The sequence below is a fragment of the Hypomesus nipponensis genome, chromosome 4 (genome assembly GCF_054491055.1).
Source record: "Hypomesus nipponensis isolate SF chromosome 4, ASM5449105v1, whole genome shotgun sequence".
Lineage (NCBI taxonomy): Eukaryota > Metazoa > Chordata > Actinopteri > Osmeriformes > Osmeridae > Hypomesus > Hypomesus nipponensis.
Genome location: NC_140364.1, coordinates 14,960,001 through 14,977,605, shown reverse-complemented (window position 1 = coordinate 14,977,605; position 17,605 = coordinate 14,960,001). Strand labels below are relative to the sequence as shown.

The following is a 17,605-nucleotide window of genomic DNA, read 5'->3' as shown; positions in this document are numbered from 1 at the left end:
GTACACCCGCCTTGTTTGTTGATCTTAAGGCAACCTTCAAAGTAAGAGTCGGAACATACAGTGTACAATTTTCCTTCCGACTTGGTGCTTTTATTTTGAAGCTCATCGCAGGAAGTACTGATGTTAACGTAAAAATGGCGACGTCTGTCAACAATTCGAGCTGGAGTACTCCTGAGGTTTACAAACACCACGAGCAGCAAAAGATTTGCATATCTCGGCCGAAGTACAGGGAAGGAAGGAGACCCAAAGCAGTAAAGGTAAGAATGATTCAATAATCGGATTTATCGTTGCAAAAATTACGGATATATTGCCCAGTATGAGCGTTGCAGCTAACGCTACACCATTACCTCCCTAGGTGTACACGATCAACTTGGAGTCCCGTTTCCTTATGGTACAAGGAGTCCCAGCCATTGGAGTTATGACGGAACTGGTACAGCTGTGTGCTCTATACGGGGTTGTGGAGGAGTACAGACCGCTGGATGAGTATCCTGCAGAGGAATTCACGGAGGTCTACCTCATCAAGTTCCAGAAGCTCACGAGTGCTAGGTCAGGACTAGCTCCGCTAATGGTGTACATTTGTATCTTATCATACATAGGACTGAGTATTCTTTTGTGAGTTGTGCGTCAGTGCATTTAAGCATAGCTCTGGTGAAGCAAAGATTCTGTAAACTCAACCTCGTCCAGTCAGGGCTACTAATTCCTGGTTTTGTCTCAGGGCCGCCAAGCGAAACATGGACGAGAAGAGCTTCTTTGGGGGGATACTACACGTGTGCTACGCCCCCGAGTATGAGACCGTTGAGGACACCAGACAGAAGCTTCAAGACAGGAGGAGATACGTGGCCAGAACAGCACAGATGAAAGGTAGAGTGTATTCTCTCGAGTTTTCTTGTTCGGTTATTCCTTTGTCTTCCTAAGGCGGTTAGACAGTTCCAGGTCAGGTGTTAATCTGTGGTTATCTGTGAATTACGCTGCTTGTGAGATGAGCTATACAAATACAATTTGATGTTATAGCCTACAGTGCATAATGCAGTTCGGTTAGCTCTGTACACTAGCACGTTACACCCATACATTTCAATGACAGTTCGAAGTGCACCTGCCATCGGATGTACTGAATTGCCTGTGGCTCTCTCTCCTCAGCGAAAGAAAGGGAACAGAAAGAGGAGAGTGAGAAGACCCCACCCTCACACACGCCTGCTACCTCACACACGCCTGCTACCTCACACACGCCTGCTACCTCACACACGCCTGCTACCTCACAGACAATCTCCAGACATGAGCAGAGGTCTTTTAGTGGTCCTCAGCAGGGAGAGAGATCCAACACCAGCCAGTACTGTGGGTTCCCTCTGCTCCCCTTGCCCCCTAGAGAGAAGTCTTGTCCCAGGAACACCCCACCCTGGCTGGCCGCAGGGCCGAAGGGAAGCCAGCCCTGGACTGTACCAACCCAGGGAAACCAGCCCTGGACTGGACCAACTGAGGACAGGATGGGGACACTGCACAACGCTATTGATTCTGAACAGCAGGTACAACCCCCTTCCAGCTCCTCTTCCAGCTCCTCTGGTGACAGGAGCAGAGAGGCCGTTCGCAGGCCGACTAACGATCCACGTCCAGCTATCAGGTTTGTTCCCAGGACTACACAGCTGGAAAACAGGAAACGCAAAGCGGAGGATCTTGGACAGGGTGCGCTGTTGGGGATTGTGGGAAAGGAAGACATTATCATCGGGCCAAAACTACCGGAACCACCCAAGATGGACATGGAGGACAAATCTTTGAACAAGACGGTCGACTTGATTAGGAGTACAATGAAAAAGGTAGCAGTGTGTTGTATGATATTGTATTGTATTTAGCAGATGCTTTGCTATCCAAAGCAATGTACAGTATATGGAGGGGGGATTCAAACCTGTGATCTCTTGATCTGCAGTCATATGCTAAAGCACTGTGCTGCAACCACACCTACACTTAGATTGTAGTTGTAGACTCTTCACAATTGTATCACATGATCTTTATATGACAATGTTGGTCGACTAAATATTTTGATTTTTCTTAGGTCACATCTGTTCCTGAGGTCAAACCGACAGAAAAGGAGACCAAATTGAAGCCACGGAGGAGAATTTAACCTCTAGACGATGACCAAGAGAAGTTCAAGGGAAAACATACAATGTGTTAAAGTTTAACATGTTTTATTTATACACTTTACTCATAATGAGCAGCGAATTTCATGCATTAAAAAAATATGTCGATAATAACAGTGTGCATAGTGAATGATGAAAGTCCTGTGCACATCACTCCAGTGGTTCCTGAAAAGCATGTTGCTCGAAAGCCATGATGCTCTGAAACAAAGACCAACAAACAACAAAGTATTGTAAACAGCAGATGTTATAAACAGATACATGGCACCCTATTAGATAAGCCATCCTGTTCCTCCTGGTCTCCACAGTGCTGACAGACACACCTTGGCATCTGGCAGGCAGGTTCCAAAGGCTTCTAGAAGCAGATTCTCCTCCCTCACGGCCTTCTCAAAGTCTGAGTATGACAGCCTGCTGTCGTGGTCGTGGTCCTGAGAATGTAAAGGGGAGTAAGATGGCTGAGCGGTTATCGGTCTAGTAATCTAAAGGTTGCCAGATCGATTCCTGGCCGTGGCAAAAGACATTGTGTCCTTGGGCAAGGCACTTCACCCTACTTGCCTCAAGGGAAATGTCCCTGGACTTACTGTACTTACTGTAAGTCACTCTGGATAAGAGCGTCTGCTAAATAACTAAATGTAAATGTATGTAAACGGTGCTTTGTCTGACATGTGTTTGTTTTTAAGCATTTTTTATGGATTTATTGGACAAAGACAGTTAGACAGGAAATGTATGGGAGAGAGAGAGAGAGAGAGGAAGCCATGCGGAAATGGCCCAGCCACAATCAAACTTCTTTGAACAGTTGGAACAAAACTGTGATGTACATGTTTCCCTCACCATCTTCTTGAGAGTGATCTCCACCAGGTCTTTAATGCCCTCATCCGGGTCCTCCTCCGTCGGCTGTCGGATCAGGCTGTTCTTTAGCATGTGGAACATCTCCTCTCTGGAGATGTATCCGTCTCCGTTCAGGTCGTACACTTCGAAGCAGTCTTACGTGGCGAGTGGAAGAGAAACGTTACATGGAGGTAGGACACAGCATAGAATGCAAAAACAACCGAATGTGATCGTATCAGAATTACACTTGATTTTTTCATCCAGTGTCCCACGTAGGAAGACGGAGAGCCCCTCTACCCATTCTCTCACTCCCACGTAGCTATCATTGTCTTTATCGAAGGCACGGAAGACTAGAAGGGAATTGTCAGTGCTGTTAGATCACCGCCGCATTCTCTCTCCTCTTATCTCGAGTTCAACTCCAGACATACCTCTATCCATGATCATATCATCCGTCATTCCAAAGGTGTTGTGAAGGATGTTTCGGAACTTTCCTCTGTCTAGGCCATTCCCCACCCTCTTGTCACTCTGATCGCCCAGGAGCCCGTTGAAGAGTCGAATCAGACATTCTGCCTCCGTTTTGTTGACTGCAGCGAATCAAACTTGTTCATATGATGTGCATTTTGCGGATGTAGTTACTTTGCATTGGTATTTAGGTGACTGTTGTCACTTGTAGCTACTTGTCCTATAAAATATCACCCGGTATACACAATGTCTGGGAGTATCTTGACCTTTCCTCATGCCGTTCATGTACAATCTCTGGTTTCCGGTTCAAGTGCATTTCAATAAAAGTGCTGCTTATGGCAGTATTAAACATTACAGTGACCTTAAGAAAACGTTCGCATAACACGCAAGTAACAAATAGACGAATAGCTATATTGTGCTATCGTCATGGCAACGCTGGCATAGTTGTAGCCTAACAACTAGCTAGATATGCTAAGTCAACTGAAGGAAGAAAAAAACGATACTTACAGTGTTTCACTTGTTTAGACAATGTTTCAGCTAGATTTTTTATCAGCTTCCTATTCATGGCAGACATTTCAGACATTTTAAATCTAAAGATAAGTGGCTAAACAGCCAGCTAGCATTGGTTAAATAGAAACTTGCCACCACTAAACTAAGATGTTGAAACAGCGTTACCATAGTAACTGCATACCACATGCTAGACAGACTGTTGTCAAATGTAAAAAAAAAAAGAGATGCATTTGATATTGAAATTTATTGACCAGAAATTCATGCTAATACAGTTGTCTTGAGTACCTCTGTTCTCGAATACTTTACAGTACCCTACTACATAGGAGATAGAGTTGCGAATTGATTGCATTATAAAATTGTTTAGAAAAAAAGTTCTGGAAACATGTTAGTCTTGTTTTGCATCCTCCTTGCGAGCCGCGGGAACCTGAGAGTACCATTTCCTGCAATTTGTGGAGTTTGGGTCACAAGTGTATCCATATTCACAACAGTGCAGACCATCTCCACAGCACTGGCCCTATGAGTGAGAGAGTTTACATTAGAAATATATTGTCTATATAGACTTAATTCATCCCATCCGTGTGGTGCTTATTGAATTCTACGCTATGTAGCCTACGTTAAATTTGACATGGTAATTTACTTACTCGACCTGCATCATCATTAGCCTACTCAAATGAAACTATGGCTAATGCCCGGCCGGTCCTAATGGTAGCCTGTATTTACCAGGGGGTACTGGCAACAGCCCCACCCGCCAGACGGCAAACGGCAGCACGATGTTCCAGAAGGGCAGTAGAATCTAGAATCACATCGAATGACTCCCGCTTGAGGGCCGTTGGTGTTGCTGGCTGGTATGAGAGCTGTGAGCGGGACCTGTCAGCAGAAAAAAAACCCACACTCGCTCACATGATGTGGTTTGGTGGGGAAAAGAGAACAAAAAACAGTTTTCTTTTTTTCTTCATCTTCCTGTCATGGACCCGACTTTATTTCAAGTAGTAGGCTACAAGATGAGAGAGCTCTCTCCCTCCCTCTCTCTCACACACACACACACACTCTTAGGGGGCCTACCTCCTCTGCAAGGGCCGGGCCTTTGGGCAGGGAAAGCCTCTGGGTGGCTGGAGCTGAGGTCGAGGGCAGGGTCGGTGGGTCAGGGTACCTCAGTCCCTGCCTGATACACTTGGTATAGGTGGGATCACAGTCGTAGCCATATTGACAGCAGTGGTACCCATCCAGGCAACATCTCCCCTGAGGATCCAAAACACAAGTTAACCATCTGACAAGTTGTGTCTGTGAATAATAATGTCGTCATTTAGCAGTTGCTTTTACCCAAAGCAACACAGGGGTAGACTTGAACCCGTAACCTCTTGATTTTCAATCAAACGCCCTAACCACCAAGCACATTCTGCATTTCCCATAGGCTAGTTGTTTCCCCACACACATTCATAAACTCAATTTAGGGATTTTTATGTACCCAGGTGAAAGAGATACATGTAACAACGCTGTAAAAACCAAACGTGGGACTGCCCTGTGGACACAAGCTGCACGCTACTAAAACAGGGACAAATCGGTCAACACGAAGTCATCCGGCCACCCACTCACCGGGGAGTAGGGGCAGCAGAACCACAGCCCAGTGGGGTGTCTGCAACAGGTCGTCCCGCTGGGACAGTAATGTAGGCTGTCGCAGTGGACCACGCTCACGTCCTGCACGCCCTGGCTCTGGGCAGGGGCACTGCCCGGGTCCCTGGCGTCCACCAGGGGGAGCACGGGCAGGGAAAGGGGCTCCGCGGCCACCAGGGGGAGTGCGGGCAGGGAAGGGGGCTCTGCGGGCAGGGAAGGGGGCTCCGCGGCCACCTTCTCCAGCAGGGGAAGGTTGTCCCATGGAAGCCCGTTGCGCACGCACTGCTTGGTTGCCATGTTACAGTGGTAACCATGGGGACAGCAGTGGACTAGGTCAGCGCAGCAGACAGCCTGGTGATACACAGAGGATAGTCAGACACAAACACACAATGATGTCATAAACAAACACACAGTGATGTCAGACACAAACACACAGTGATGTCATAAACAAACACAAAGTGATGTCAGACACAAACACACAGTGATGTCATAAACAAACACACAGTGATGTCAGACACAAACACACAGTGATGTCATAAACAAACACACAGTGATGTCAGACACAAACACACAGTGATGTCAGACACAAACACACAGTGATGTCAGACACAAACACACAGTGATGTCATAAACAAACACACAGTGATGTCAGACACAAACACACAGTGATGTCATAAACAAACACAAAGTGATGTCAGACACAAACACACAGTGATGTCATAAACAAACACACAGTGATGTCAGACACAAACACACAGTGATGTCAGACACAAACACACAGTGATGTCAGACACAAACACACAGTCATGTCAGACACAAACACACAGTGATGTCAGACACAAACACACAGTGATGTCAGACACAAACACTCAGTGAAACACTCAAGAGTTGTCAAACATAAATAAATAACATTCATCTCCAAAGTGTACGAAGGGGAGGAAATGCTCGGCTCTAACCACTGAGCCATACCCACCACACCCTGTTAAAGCGTCTGACAGATGAATTACAGGATAAACTGAAACTCCTTCTCCCCTGCCGTAAACAAGGGCACCTACGTTAGGGACAGGGCAGCAGACGTAGCCTTTCTGAGTCCAACAGCAGGTCTGGAGGTTGGAGCAGACCTTCCCATCTGGACACCTGAGACAGGAGGCTGACTCCACCAGCAGGAAGACCACAGCAACACTCCAGAACATCTGTAGAGGAGAGAAAAACAAAAGGTTCAGATTTTACTGCTTCCAAGAGGTGGCACGGATCTGTTATTTTGTACAATAGGAAGTAACGTTTTTGTAAACCATCAGACGTGTCTTAATTTAGCGTCAGGGTAAGTATGCAAAGCAGTAGGCCTAGTGAAAATGGTTTCAGTTTGAAATCTAAATCAAAACTCAAACCTAAAATCCAAGCCTACAAACCCCCCCCAAAAAACTGTTTTTGTTCACTTTAATTTAAGTCATTTCAGAGGCGATTGGTTTTGTAGGTTTTCCCACTTACCTTGTGATTGCCTCTACCGCCGTCTAGAGTAGTGAACTGAATCAGAAGCTTCCTGTCATGTGTCTTAAACACTACAGTATCGTTTGGCTGCCAAACAGCAGTATTAATACACCAGGCCAGTACCTCCCACTGCTATCAAGAGGGAACTAAGTCACAACCTTTCTCTAGGTCAGGAAGGTACAGAAACGTCCCTCTTCTTCTTCATTTATGATAAAACTCTGGTAATCTGATCATCATTATGAGAATCTAAGAGTTATAAAGTTATCACGTGACATCTTAACACCAATCATTTAAGGATTTATATCAACAACAACAGGCTTTATAGACTTTTGGCCAGTGGTATATGACAATTTTTTTGTGTCATTCCACAGAGCAACAAACTGTTTTATAGGGGCCTTTAAGACCAGGGTCAACAACAGAAAATTGAATAAAAAAAATAAAAAAAATATTAAAAGGCTGTGTCAAGAACAATGGCTAATAATCCATTTTACAGGCACTTCAATTTTTCCGCAATTTCTAGGAGCCTTTATAGGAAGCTGGGGGCATTAATAAGGAACTTCGCCTAAAGAGAACCAACTGCTTTATACCTCTCCTTCAAGTTCCATAACAGCTCAGTGACCCTGCCTGTGTGAAGATCCAGGGAAGTACACAGGCCTTGAGATTATAGATCTGGGTTTCTTCAAGTTTGTACAAATTAATATGATACAATATATCTCTACTGCCATGAGGCTAATTCAAAAGACCGGCAAGGGAGTTTAACATTTAGCCATATAGCACAGTGGTTCTCAATCCTGGTCCTTGGGACCCCCTGCCCTGTATGTTTTAAAATGGGTCGTTATTTGTATCAGGTGTGTTTGAGGAGGGAAATGTCTAAAACATGCAGGGCAGGGGGTCCCGAGGACCAGGATTGAGAACCACTGATAGCAGATGCTCATATCCAGAGCGACTTACAGCAAGTACAGGGACATTCCCCAAGGCAAGTAGGGTGAAGTGCCTTGCCCAAGGACACAACTTCATTTTATACTGGATTATGTACTATGTCTAAATTAAATTCCCTTTTTATTAAAATGACTTTTTTTTATTTATATATATATAAAAAAAATAAAACTACAGAGGCCAAGCTAAAACACAAACACTTTATTAATGAAATGTCATTCATGTGTACATTGTCACTCCCTGTTGTATAGGATTCATATATTCTGAAGGAACTGGACTGTTCTTTGTGTTGACGTAACCGTGCACGCTTTCCATATCACCATCCCAACTTCAATATGAGGCGGGTGAGAAAGCACTGGTCAGGTTCACATGCGCAAGACAGACATGAGCAGACAAAGTCATGAGAGATGACCTCACCGTCCAGTCACACTAAGGAACACAAAGACCTTCAGATGTAAAAGAGGTGAAGGCTTGTTAAGAGGGCCAGCGAGGTGTCTGAAACAGGCCCGTTCCCAATGAACGTTTCCTCATCCACAGTATGTCAGAGTTCACCTCAGCCAGCTCAAATCTTCCTCTTTTCTAGATCAGAGACAGCTGTAAGGGTTAACATGCACCAATCTGACCTGCCTTGTAAAGCTAGGTGAATATTACTTCTACCTGTCCAAATAGTTTCAGATCTAAATAACTATGTCACTGACCTGTATTTGGATTGATAAAAGAAAAAGAGAAAAAAATAAAAGATTCAATTTCCCTAATTGCTCCCCTTCCAACCCCTGTTTCCCCCTCTCCTCCCTTCCCCGCTCCCCATCACCATCTCCCCAGTCAGAGGCCAGGTCAGTTCCCCCATCAGAGGGAGCCAGGGTGGGGGGGTCACGGTACCCCCTGGTGGGATTTGGGTTTCGGTAGTAGAAGGGTCTGTGAGCTGCAGGGCTGAGGAGAGGAGCGGCGCGGTGCGGCTAGTCAGACTCGGAGTCTGACGCTGCTGCCTTCTTCTTTTTCTTCTTCCCTTGTTTCTTGTGTTTCTTTTTCCTCTTCTTCTTTGATTTGTCCTAAAGAAGTTACAAGTTTATTTGCCATTTGTAACGAGCACTGTTATTTAGCCCTGCTCCTCTTGGCAATCCCTGGTAGAATATCTAAACCTATAATAAAACATTGAAATATTTAATAAATGCTGCACGTGCTAACTTACATAAGCTACTATACTTTATATATATTATTTATGATTATTTTTATAATTCTGAATAATTCACCCAACAACGAAGAATGACCTAAACTGAGAATAACAAACTCAGCGCAACCTGACAGTGTGAGTCAGCTATAATGTTCCTGGCCAAGTAAAGAGGGCAGTGGTTAAGAGGGTAGCGCTGGAGACTTGCTATAGGTAAAACAGGAAGTGTTCAGGTAAAACAGGCAGTGTTTAGGCTTACTGTTGCTCGTTGGTCTTTCTCCTCACTACTTCTCTTTCTCTTCTTGGAATCGACCTGTAGAGAAATCAGTGGATGTTCACTCCCATTTTGTCATGACTTCCCATTCTTTCACAATGGATTTCAAAACCTCCATTAAATTATCACATGGCACTGCATCTTAAGAGGAACCATAACAAGAAGTTTGGTCGTAAACACTTGTTATAAATGAAATCAATAAAAAGGCAAACCAGCGGTTCAGAGGTTTTGGGGAAGTTCCCGTGACACTGTGTGGACAAAGAATGACAAAGCGAGCCTGGCGTAGAGAACGAGCAGCTGAACTCACCCCTTCCTCTCGCTCTGTCTCCGGAGATGAGCCGGCTGAAGACGGGTCTTTAAGGCTGGGCTCTGACTTCAGCTTACTCCCTGGGCTCTGCTCATCCTGAGGGTACACGGGGAAATTTGAACCTGCAACCACTGAGCGCTTCCCTTTCTGAAAACACTACAGAAATGTTACCGCTGTTTTTGGACACTGATCACCGAAATACCGTGAGAACTATTACTACTCCTGCTCCTGCAATTGGGAAGGTGGATGTGGTGGAGACCCAGCTAACAATGGGGCTGAAGGAACCTTCTGGTTCCTTGGAAAGTAGTTCTGGGTGAAAACAAGCCCAGGGGAACTTGCGGTGGAAGCACGACTATCAACGACAAAGGGAAGTGAGAGAGAGTGAAGACAGGAACACCTACCTGCTCTGGATCTCCCTCCTCAAGTGGTAACGGAGCCGTCTTGGGGAGAAACGATAATATCACGAACTGAGATTTCGTAATCAAAACAGGAATGAGTTATTATAAAGAGGGATGGGAGAGGAGCACATCAGTATAAAGAGAGGCAGCAAGCTCTCCAAATCACGCTGTGTATTTAGTCCTAAATGATAAATTAAAAAAAATACTTAAACAATGAACAATGCATGTACACAGACAACAACATCATACGCTGCAGGCGCGACGCTGCAGACGTCAGAGTCCCGTTCTTCTCACCTTGGTCTCTGCGTCTGACTCGGCCGTGGAACCCTCCGATGTCCTCCTCTCCTTCCTCTCCCCACGCCTTCTCTTCCGTCTCTTTTTAGAGCTCCGCTTCCCATTCTGGGGGGAGGGAACGACAACAATCAGCCAACTGTCTCTCGCTTGCTCAGGGGGCAAAAAAAACTTTCTGGAAAATCAAGACCCCCGTCTTGGAGGAAGAGGAGAGGGGTACCTCGTCTTCAGCATCTGATGAAGAGCTGCTGGAGGAATCAGAACTTGATGAAGAGGAGGAGGATGAAGAATGCTTGACCAAACACAATAAAAGCAGAGCTCATTAGATTTGAGGTCAGGACCAGACAGCAGTGCATTATTGAATGTGCTTCAGTTATTACTGTATATTTTTTGGGTGTAAAAACTCAACTAGACAGGAGACTAAGACGTTATTATCCTTAAGAACACTGGAGGGCTTTCCTCACCCTATTGGCTTTCTTCTTCATCTCCTTCTCCTTCTCCTTCAGCTCTTTCTCCTTCTCCTTCAGCTCTTTCTTCTTTTCCTTCTCTTTCTACAAGCCAAACAGGAAGAACTCTGTGTGAGTGGTTCAAACGGGGGGGGGGGGGGGGTTTCTCAAGCGAACAGCAACTGGAGCGCTGAGGTCCAGTCTACCTCTTTCTTCTCCTTCTCCTTCTTCTCTCTCTCCTTCTTCTCTTTCTTCTCCAGCCCCCCCAGGATTTTCTCCCTGTTCTTCTCCAGCTCTTTCTTCCATTTCTGCAAAAGATCAACAAAAGAAATACAGTTCAGTTTCTGAGCAGTTGTATTGCTGCTGTTCCATGAACATTGCAGGGTGAGTGTAGACTGCTGTGGGGTTAATCAGGGATCACCAACCCTGTTCCTGGAGAGCTACCTGCCTTGTAGGCACGGGCGTAGCCAGAATAATCTTTTTGGGTAGGCCTTGAAAAATATGGATAGGCATCTTTTAAGTTTTTTTTATTATTTTTTTTAACTTATTTACTTTGCCATGTGCACCCGGTGCATAATTCTTTTGAGATATTTTTGTTTTTGGGTTGGCCTTTGAACAAGTAACAAGTGTCGAATCACGTCAGTTATAAGTGTGGTTGGAGACCAAACCTCCAGGAGTGGAGACCCCTGGGTGGGCTGTTTAGAACCTACCCCGTGCATCTGGTCCTCAAACTCGGCCAGCGCTTTGGATCCTTTCTTCTTTTTCTCCAGCTGCTCCTTCACCTCCTCCCTGCACACACACGTTACACTTCCTCATTATGGACAGCAGCAAAACAATGTGGTTCAGCGCTGTGAAATTTGTATGTTTAATTTAACGGGCATATAAAGGGCATGCAAGGACAATTGTTTTCGTTTTTTTATGATGTAATGGTGAAGTTGCTGTGAAATCTCGTTGTAATGATCAGTGACCTATGCACTTTAGTAAAGCTCTCTCTTGGAAGTCGCTTTGTATAAAAGCGTCTGCTCAATGAATAAATGTAAATGTTTTGTGACAATGATTAAACAGCGCAACAAAAAAAAAATGGACTTGTCATGCAAAAATTGCTTCCTCGTAATAGCCCGATTTATTTTCGAGCACAGTTACTTCGCCATCATCATCTTACCATGTCGGCCGTGGTCGGCTCAGGTAATCCTGAATAGTTGGCCCTGCGTTAGAAGCCGGGCCCCTAGAGCGGGATGCCGCGATAGGGTTGACATAAGCCTGAAAGAAAATGCACGGTTGGCAGATATTATCTTCGACGTAAAACGTAACTGTGAGGAAAGTACATTTAATTGCCCAAATACTTCGCAATAAGGAATAAAAAGACGTATACATGTGTCTGAATGTTCAATTATATTCTCGCGTTAAGTTACTATTGTTTTGTTTATGTTTAGATTACGTTCAGCTTTTCATCAGTACTCTGCGTTGTTTATTAGCTCTAGCACCATCTGAGAAGAGGTGGCTTGCTACGCTAGCTCCTAGCTCTAGCTGCGCTATGTAGCCTAGCACTGTTTTACTAAACACGCTGCCTGCCCATCTGGTGAAATTAGTAGGTAAACAGTGAATTTCGTAAAATATATGATTGTACTGTGTGCATTTATCAAAACACTATAGTTCGAAGTAATTTCTTCAAAATACAATCTCTAAAAATAATTCCGCTACCATTGCTAACTAGCTAGCTAGCGATAAAGCACATGAGGCCTACTCGTAGCCGTTCCAACAAGCTAGCATGCTAACAAGACAGAATTTGTCTCCGCGCTGAATTGTATGATATCGAAATAAATAAAATATGTGTGTGGCATGTTTGGAACTGTCACCTACCACTCTATTGTCTCTTTTTCCCATTTCTGCGGCTTTTGCCCTCTGCGGTAACTGTCAGTGCTCGGCACAGCGCTTTGTATACATGACTGGTTTCTTACTGAGCTGCGACAGATCTTCGACCTGGTGCTGGATGAGACACTGGGAGAAATAATGACGCTGCCACCTAGCGGCCGATGTTGAGACGCTTTTCCAGGTGGGGGTGCATCTGGGGGCACAACACGGGGACTGCAGGGTGTGAATTGAGACTTGGAACCCCCCAAAGGAGGTAAAAACTACAGGTCGCGGGGTCGATTTATGCTCTGGATAAGAAGTTGACCCCCCCGCCCCCCCTGTTTGTCATTATGTAATTCGCACACGCACTGTGTTGCCTGTGTTGTGTTGTTCTAGAACTTTCTGCCACTGTTGCCGTGAGTACCTCTCCGGCTCTGTTCTTCATGATGGAACATAATTCTGTCAAATGAAAGTGCAGCGAGATGAGACAATAGCCCCGTGCAGGCTTTAACAAACGGGCAGAATTTAGTCAAAACCCTTGTGATACAAAAAAAGAATCATCTCAGGCGACGTTGTCTGTATGTTCTCTCCCTTCCCGGTTTCTGTGTGGGATGAAAGCGCTGGTCGATTTCACAGCATCAACAACAAGCAACACTCGGAGAGTTAGCTTTCTGAGTAATACAAACTGACTTGAAGCAAATGCCTCACAACATGACTGACAGGTAGAGAGAGGGAGAGAAGAGAGAGATACGCTCTCTGGATTAGATGAAAGACATCAAGATACACCATGCGTCTGACAGTGAAGGAGAGGAATAATAAGAAACAGAGGGAGGGAGAGAGACAGAGAGAGGGAGGGAGGGAGATAGAGAGAGAGAGAGAGAGAGAGAGGGAGGGAGGGAGGGAGAGAGGGGGAGGGAGAGAAAGAGAGAGAGAGGGAGGGAGGGAGAGAGAGAGAGAGAGAGAGAGAGAGAGGGGGAGGGAGGGAGAGAGAGAGAGAGAGAGAGAGAGAGAGAGAGAGAGAGAGAGAGAGAGGGAGGGAGGGAGAGAGAGAGAGAGAGACAGAGAGGGAGAGAGAGAGGGAGGGAGAGAGAGAGAGAGAGACAGAAAGAGGGAGAGAGGGAGGGAGGGAGAGAGACAGAGAGAGAGAGGGAGAGAGGGAGGCAGAGAGACAGAGAGAGGGAGAGAGAGAGAGAGAGAGACAGAGAGAGGGAGGGATAGAGGGAGGGAGGGAGAGAGAGAGAGAGGGGGAGGAATGACTGGAGCTGCCAGACGAGGGACTATTTTAGCTCTTCTTTTCATGACAGGAAGATAAAATCGTCTGACTTCCTGTGTGCCTGCATGACCCTTTGAACCTGTGACATCACAGCCGTCTAGACGTGAAGAGAGAGACGAGAAGCACTGCCTCGCAAGACAGCCAGGATGAAACACCTCAGCTTTGCACTGTGACACTCACTACACAGCTGTGACACTGTCGTTACACTGTTATGTTGTTTTTACACTTAAGTTATTGCACTATTGTTACACTGTTATCATTCTGTTAATACAACATTGTTATTACATTGTGATTACTGTTATGTTGTGATTATGTAACCGGTGTGAACTGGTGAAACTCACTCCTCAAGTATGTAATGGGCTACCCACGTCTACGAATAGCTAGTTTTTCTTTGGCGTAGCTGGTAGTGGTTGCGCTTGGCAAGTCAGAGGTCGTGCGTTTGAGCCCAGCGAGTGGCGAACAACGCCTTGTAGTGACGGAGCGTGGTCACGTCCGTTACATACCGTCACAATTACACTTATGTTATTACACTATAGTTATTACACTATTGTTACTGTTATTACTAGTTACTACACGTTACTACAACTCAATGTTGTTATTACATTGTGATGTTGCAGAGTTGGGAAGTTCTGGTATCCGTACATTACTTTACAATTTTTCTGACAACTTCTTACTTTCACTCCTTAAATATTTGAAAGTGTGTGGAGCTGGCTCTAGCATGGCAGTGTGTGTGTGGAACTGGGTTTAGTTTGGCATCACCTCTGTTGAGGGAATTCAAGACTCGCAACACAGTCAGGCGTGAAATGGGAAAATCTAAAAGTGAAACAAGCTTCTCAGCTAACAGCTCTCCCCACCCCTCTCTCCCCACCTCTCTCTCCCCACCCCTCTCTCTCCCCACCCCTCTCTCTCCCCACCCCTCTCTCCCCACCCCTCTCTCCCCACCCCTCTCTCCCCCCACCTCTCTCGCCCCACCCCTCTCTCCCCACCCCTCTCTCTCCCCACCCCTCTCTCCCCACCCCTCTCTCCCCACCCCTCTCTCTCCCCACCTCTCTCTCCCCACCTCTCTCGCCCCACCCCTCTCTCCCCACCCCTCTCTCTCCCCACCCCTCTCGCCCCACCTCTCTCGCCCCACCCCTCTCTCCACCCCTCTCTCCACCCCTCTCCCCTCTCCCCCCACCCCTCTCCCCTCTCCCCCCACCCCTCTCCCCACCCCTCTCCCCCCACCTCTCTCCCCACCCCTCTCTCCCCACCCCCCTCTCCCCACCCCCCTCTCCCCACCCCCCTCTCCCCACCCCCCTCTCCCCACCCCTCTCCCCACCCCCCTCTCCCCACCCCTCTCTCCCCACTTCTCTCTCCCCCACACACATAAACACACATTCTCTCATTCTTCCTCACACCATATCCCTCTGTACTTCATACAAAATCAACTTGACATTCTATTTTTTTAATCTTTATTGTAAACAGCAGTTTGAGGGGCTGGGGAGACCTAAAGGAGCATCAGAAGGTTCTTAATACGGAGGCTCAAATCAGTTGTCCTGGAAACAACACCTGATCGCTTCTTTTTAAATTACATTTACAGTAGACTTCAAATTTGTGGCTGTATAATCCAGATACAATGACAAAAACAAAGGTTATTCTAAGCACTTCCCTTTTGTACTAAAACACTCAAATCCTCTGGATAATACTGGCCAGGAGGCTGCATCACTGACAGAGCACGAGAATGACACCAGCTTACTGAGAAAGGAAATAGGAAAACAAAAGCTTCAGAATGTCTTCTACAGCCGGTGATGTGGGGTTGGTATGGTGCTCAAGAGAAGGATGAGGGAATGTGTGTGTGTGGATGTGTATATGTAGGTGTGTATAAGAGTGTATGTGGGTTGGTGTGTGTGTGTGTCGGTGGGCAGGTGTGTATTTATTGAATATGTTTGCAAGGTAGTGTCCCTCTCTCTCCTGGCAGAGTGTGAAGGTGTACAGGATGGTGTGAGCAGTGTCAATAGGAAACAGAAATATTCAGTGTCAGGTTTTGGAAAATCATTGACACGCTTATATTAACAGTCTGCAGCATATGTGAGGACAAGAGCAGAAACAAAGTATAAACAACTGACTGGCAGGCAAGCAGGCAGGCTGACAGGCAGGCAGAGACAGACTGACTGACTGGCTGGCAGATTGACTGGTAGACTGACTAATACTTATACCCTCCAGGAGGGTGTAACTGCCAGCTGTAGGGGTGAGAGATTCTAAAGAAGAAAAACGCCCCCCCCCCCCCCACCTCTCCCCCTCCCATACCTCTCCCCCTCCCTCACCTCTCCCCCTCCCTCACCTCTCCCCCTCCCTCACCCCCCACAACAAACTAAATGGAACAGACAAGCAGGACTCATACAGCATTTAGCATTTCCATAGGGTGTTTCTGTGAATGGAGGACTGGAAAGGAGGGAAGGAAAAAGGGAGGGAGAGAGGGATGACGGGAGAGAGAGGGAGGACAGGGGGAAGGAGAGAGAGAGGGAGGACAGAGGCAGGTGAATGACACTGAACAGGGGGTGGAAAGTATAGAAGAACAAACACTGAGGCATCCGACAGTCACTTCCTACTTCCTGTCCATTGAGGGAAGAGGGCTCCTATAGGCCAGTTACTGAGGGGTGGCATCCGTTTCCTCAAAGAGGAAGTTTAGAAAGTAGCAGAGAGCAAAACCCTTCAACACTTCCTGGTTCTCCTTCAAACTTTTTCATGGTCACCGTTTATTCTTGTTATTTCCCAGGTTGTGGATCAGAAGGACAGTTGGTCCAGTACAGCAGGGGGGCCGGTTGCTGGGTTGTGTTGCTTGGCGGGTTGCTTAGTTACAGTCATAAACAAAGTCATAGTTGCTAGGCTCTTTGGGGATGGGGGGCGGGGCCTCGGGGATCTGGATGTTCTCCAGGTCTAGGAGGCGGAGCTTCATCTCCATGGAGATCAGGGTGTCCATGTCTGACCTGGTGAGGTCGCTGGTCATCTCCTTCCCCAGGAGGGCGTTCAGACCGTCTGTCCACACACAGTACTACACACACACACACATATTTATATCCAGTCCTAACTGGTGCAGCGTGTGAGAGTGTAATAGAATGAGGCGGGGGGGGGACTGTTGCTAGGCTGATTTCTGGGGGCGGTTGCTAGGGTACAGAATGCTGGGGGGCTGTTGCTAGGCTACAGAGTGCGGGAGGGGTGACTGTTGCTAGGCTACGGTGCTAGGGGGGGCTTACCTCGTGCTTGTCAGGAGCGATGAAGTTTAAATACTCGTCAGACTCGTAGAGGACAGAGAACGCCAGCTCTAGAATCTCCTGCAGAGAGAGGGGGGCGAGAGAGGTAGGGAGAGAGCCAGGGAGAGAGAGAGGGAGGGAGAGAGAGAGGGAGGAAGAGAGGGGGGCGAGAGAGAGGGAGGGAGAGAGAGAGGGAGGAAGAGAGGGGGGCGAGAGAGAGAGAGCCAGGGAGAGAGAGATGTTTAGTACAACAGTCAGTAAGTCCTCTCTCCTCTGATAGCTCCCTACTGCTGTTGTCTGTTGGCATGCAGCACAGTCACACACACACACACACACACCTTGTTCTGCTTGAGTGCTCCCTTCTCCTTCATGTGGGGACAGTCCTTGCCAGTAACCACAGCTTTGA

The 17,605-nt window shown here is 46.8% G+C and overlaps 5 protein-coding genes across 11 annotated transcripts in view; 1 reads left to right on the top strand and 4 right to left on the bottom strand.

Moving 5' to 3' along the window:
- The first annotated feature begins 132 nt into the window (after window positions 1-132).
- Window positions 133-2,383, top strand: rbm48 (RNA binding motif protein 48). The gene is made up of 5 exons (XM_084696930.1): window positions 133-257; window positions 356-546; window positions 716-861; window positions 1,138-1,808; window positions 2,045-2,383. Exons 1-5 carry the CDS (start codon window positions 135-137, stop codon window positions 2,111-2,113), a joined length of 1,200 nt encoding a protein of 399 aa, XP_084553056.1. The 5' UTR covers window positions 133-134; the 3' UTR covers window positions 2,114-2,383.
- clxn (calaxin) lies at window positions 2,154-4,107 on the bottom strand. Its single transcript, XM_084696934.1, has 6 exons — window positions 3,924-4,107; window positions 3,383-3,538; window positions 3,200-3,304; window positions 2,958-3,109; window positions 2,450-2,554; window positions 2,154-2,327 (listed from the first exon to the last, which is right to left on the bottom strand). The coding sequence occupies exons 1-6, from the start codon at window positions 3,997-3,999 to the stop codon at window positions 2,280-2,282; spliced, it is 642 nt and encodes a 213-aa protein (XP_084553060.1). The 5' UTR covers window positions 4,000-4,107; the 3' UTR covers window positions 2,154-2,279.
- A 44-nt stretch (window positions 4,108-4,151) lies between these two features.
- Window positions 4,152-7,281, bottom strand: grna.1 (granulin a, tandem duplicate 1). Of its 2 annotated transcripts, none has more exons than XM_084696933.1 (6): window positions 7,026-7,117; window positions 6,593-6,730; window positions 5,520-5,888; window positions 4,989-5,165; window positions 4,647-4,793; window positions 4,152-4,440 (listed from the first exon to the last, which is right to left on the bottom strand). In XM_084696933.1, exons 2-6 carry the CDS (start codon window positions 6,728-6,730, stop codon window positions 4,312-4,314), a joined length of 960 nt encoding a protein of 319 aa, XP_084553059.1. In that variant the 5' UTR covers window positions 7,026-7,117; the 3' UTR covers window positions 4,152-4,311. The 2 variants fall into 2 exon arrangements, 1 of the variants encoding a protein (XP_084553059.1); XR_014753332.1 differs by having other exon boundaries at window positions 4,300-4,440; window positions 4,568-4,793; window positions 7,026-7,281.
- An 866-nt stretch (window positions 7,282-8,147) lies between these two features.
- fam133b (family with sequence similarity 133 member B) lies at window positions 8,148-12,857 on the bottom strand. 2 transcript variants are annotated; one of them, XM_084696931.1, is made up of 11 exons: window positions 12,706-12,857; window positions 12,008-12,105; window positions 11,556-11,634; window positions 11,052-11,153; window positions 10,864-10,950; window positions 10,620-10,691; window positions 10,403-10,507; window positions 10,112-10,177; window positions 9,711-9,806; window positions 9,389-9,442; window positions 8,148-9,010 (listed from the first exon to the last, which is right to left on the bottom strand). In XM_084696931.1, exons 1-11 carry the CDS (start codon window positions 12,727-12,729, stop codon window positions 8,918-8,920), a joined length of 876 nt encoding a protein of 291 aa, XP_084553057.1. In that variant the 5' UTR covers window positions 12,730-12,857; the 3' UTR covers window positions 8,148-8,917. The 2 variants fall into 2 exon arrangements, with proteins under 2 accessions (XP_084553057.1, XP_084553058.1); XM_084696932.1 differs by having other exon boundaries at window positions 10,112-10,150.
- Window positions 12,858-15,403: 2,546 nt separating this feature from the next.
- elmo1 (engulfment and cell motility 1 (ced-12 homolog, C. elegans)) overlaps window positions 15,404-17,605 on the bottom strand; it is a 51,913-nt gene continuing 49,711 nt past the window's right edge. For all 5 annotated transcript variants that reach the window (XM_084696924.1, XM_084696927.1, XM_084696929.1 and 2 more), the window contains 3 exons: window positions 17,538-17,605; window positions 17,203-17,280; window positions 15,404-17,000 (listed from right to left, as the gene is read on the bottom strand). The exon at window positions 17,538-17,605 is cut by the window's right edge and continues 15 nt beyond it. In XM_084696924.1, the coding sequence (XP_084553050.1) occupies window positions 16,800-17,000; window positions 17,203-17,280; window positions 17,538-17,605 (347 nt within the window). In that variant the 3' untranslated portion in view covers window positions 15,404-16,799. The remainder of the gene's footprint in view (window positions 17,001-17,202; window positions 17,281-17,537) is intronic.

Excerpts from the sequence above, each read along its gene's own strand:
- rbm48 (XM_084696930.1), top strand. The coding sequence starts at position 135 with ATGGCGACGTCTGTCAACAATTCGAGCTGGAGTACTCCTGAGGTTTAC. Across the intron at positions 862-1,137 it reads CAGAACAGCACAGATGAAAG|CGAAAGAAAGGGAACAGAAA; the intron begins GTAGAGTGTATT and ends CTCTCTCCTCAG. Across the intron at positions 1,809-2,044 it reads TTAGGAGTACAATGAAAAAG|GTCACATCTGTTCCTGAGGT; the intron begins GTAGCAGTGTGT and ends GATTTTTCTTAG.
- clxn (XM_084696934.1), bottom strand. The coding sequence starts at position 3,999 with ATGTCTGAAATGTCTGCCATGAATAGGAAGCTGATAAAAAATCTAGCT. Across the intron at positions 3,539-3,923 it reads GTCTAAACAAGTGAAACACT|TCAACAAAACGGAGGCAGAA; the intron begins GTAAGTATCGTT and ends GATTCGCTGCAG. Across the intron at positions 3,305-3,382 it reads TGATATGATCATGGATAGAG|TCTTCCGTGCCTTCGATAAA; the intron begins GTATGTCTGGAG and ends ATTCCCTTCTAG.
- grna.1 (XM_084696933.1), bottom strand. The coding sequence starts at position 6,730 with ATGTTCTGGAGTGTTGCTGTGGTCTTCCTGCTGGTGGAGTCAGCCTCC. Across the intron at positions 5,166-5,519 it reads TCTGCTGCCCCTACTCCCCG|GGGAGATGTTGCCTGGATGG; the intron begins GTGAGTGGGTGG and ends TTGGATCCTCAG. Across the intron at positions 4,441-4,646 it reads GCTGTTGCCAGTACCCCCTG|GGCCAGTGCTGTGGAGATGG; the intron begins GTAAATACAGGC and ends TCTCACTCATAG.
- fam133b (XM_084696931.1), bottom strand. The coding sequence starts at position 12,729 with ATGGGAAAAAGAGACAATAGAGTG. Across the intron at positions 10,178-10,402 it reads AGTCAGACGCAGAGACCAAG|TTCGTGATATTATCGTTTCT; the intron begins GTGAGAAGAACG and ends ACGAAATCTCAG. Across the intron at positions 9,443-9,710 it reads AGACAGAGCGAGAGGAAGGG|GTCGATTCCAAGAAGAGAAA; the intron begins GTGAGTTCAGCT and ends ATTTCTCTACAG.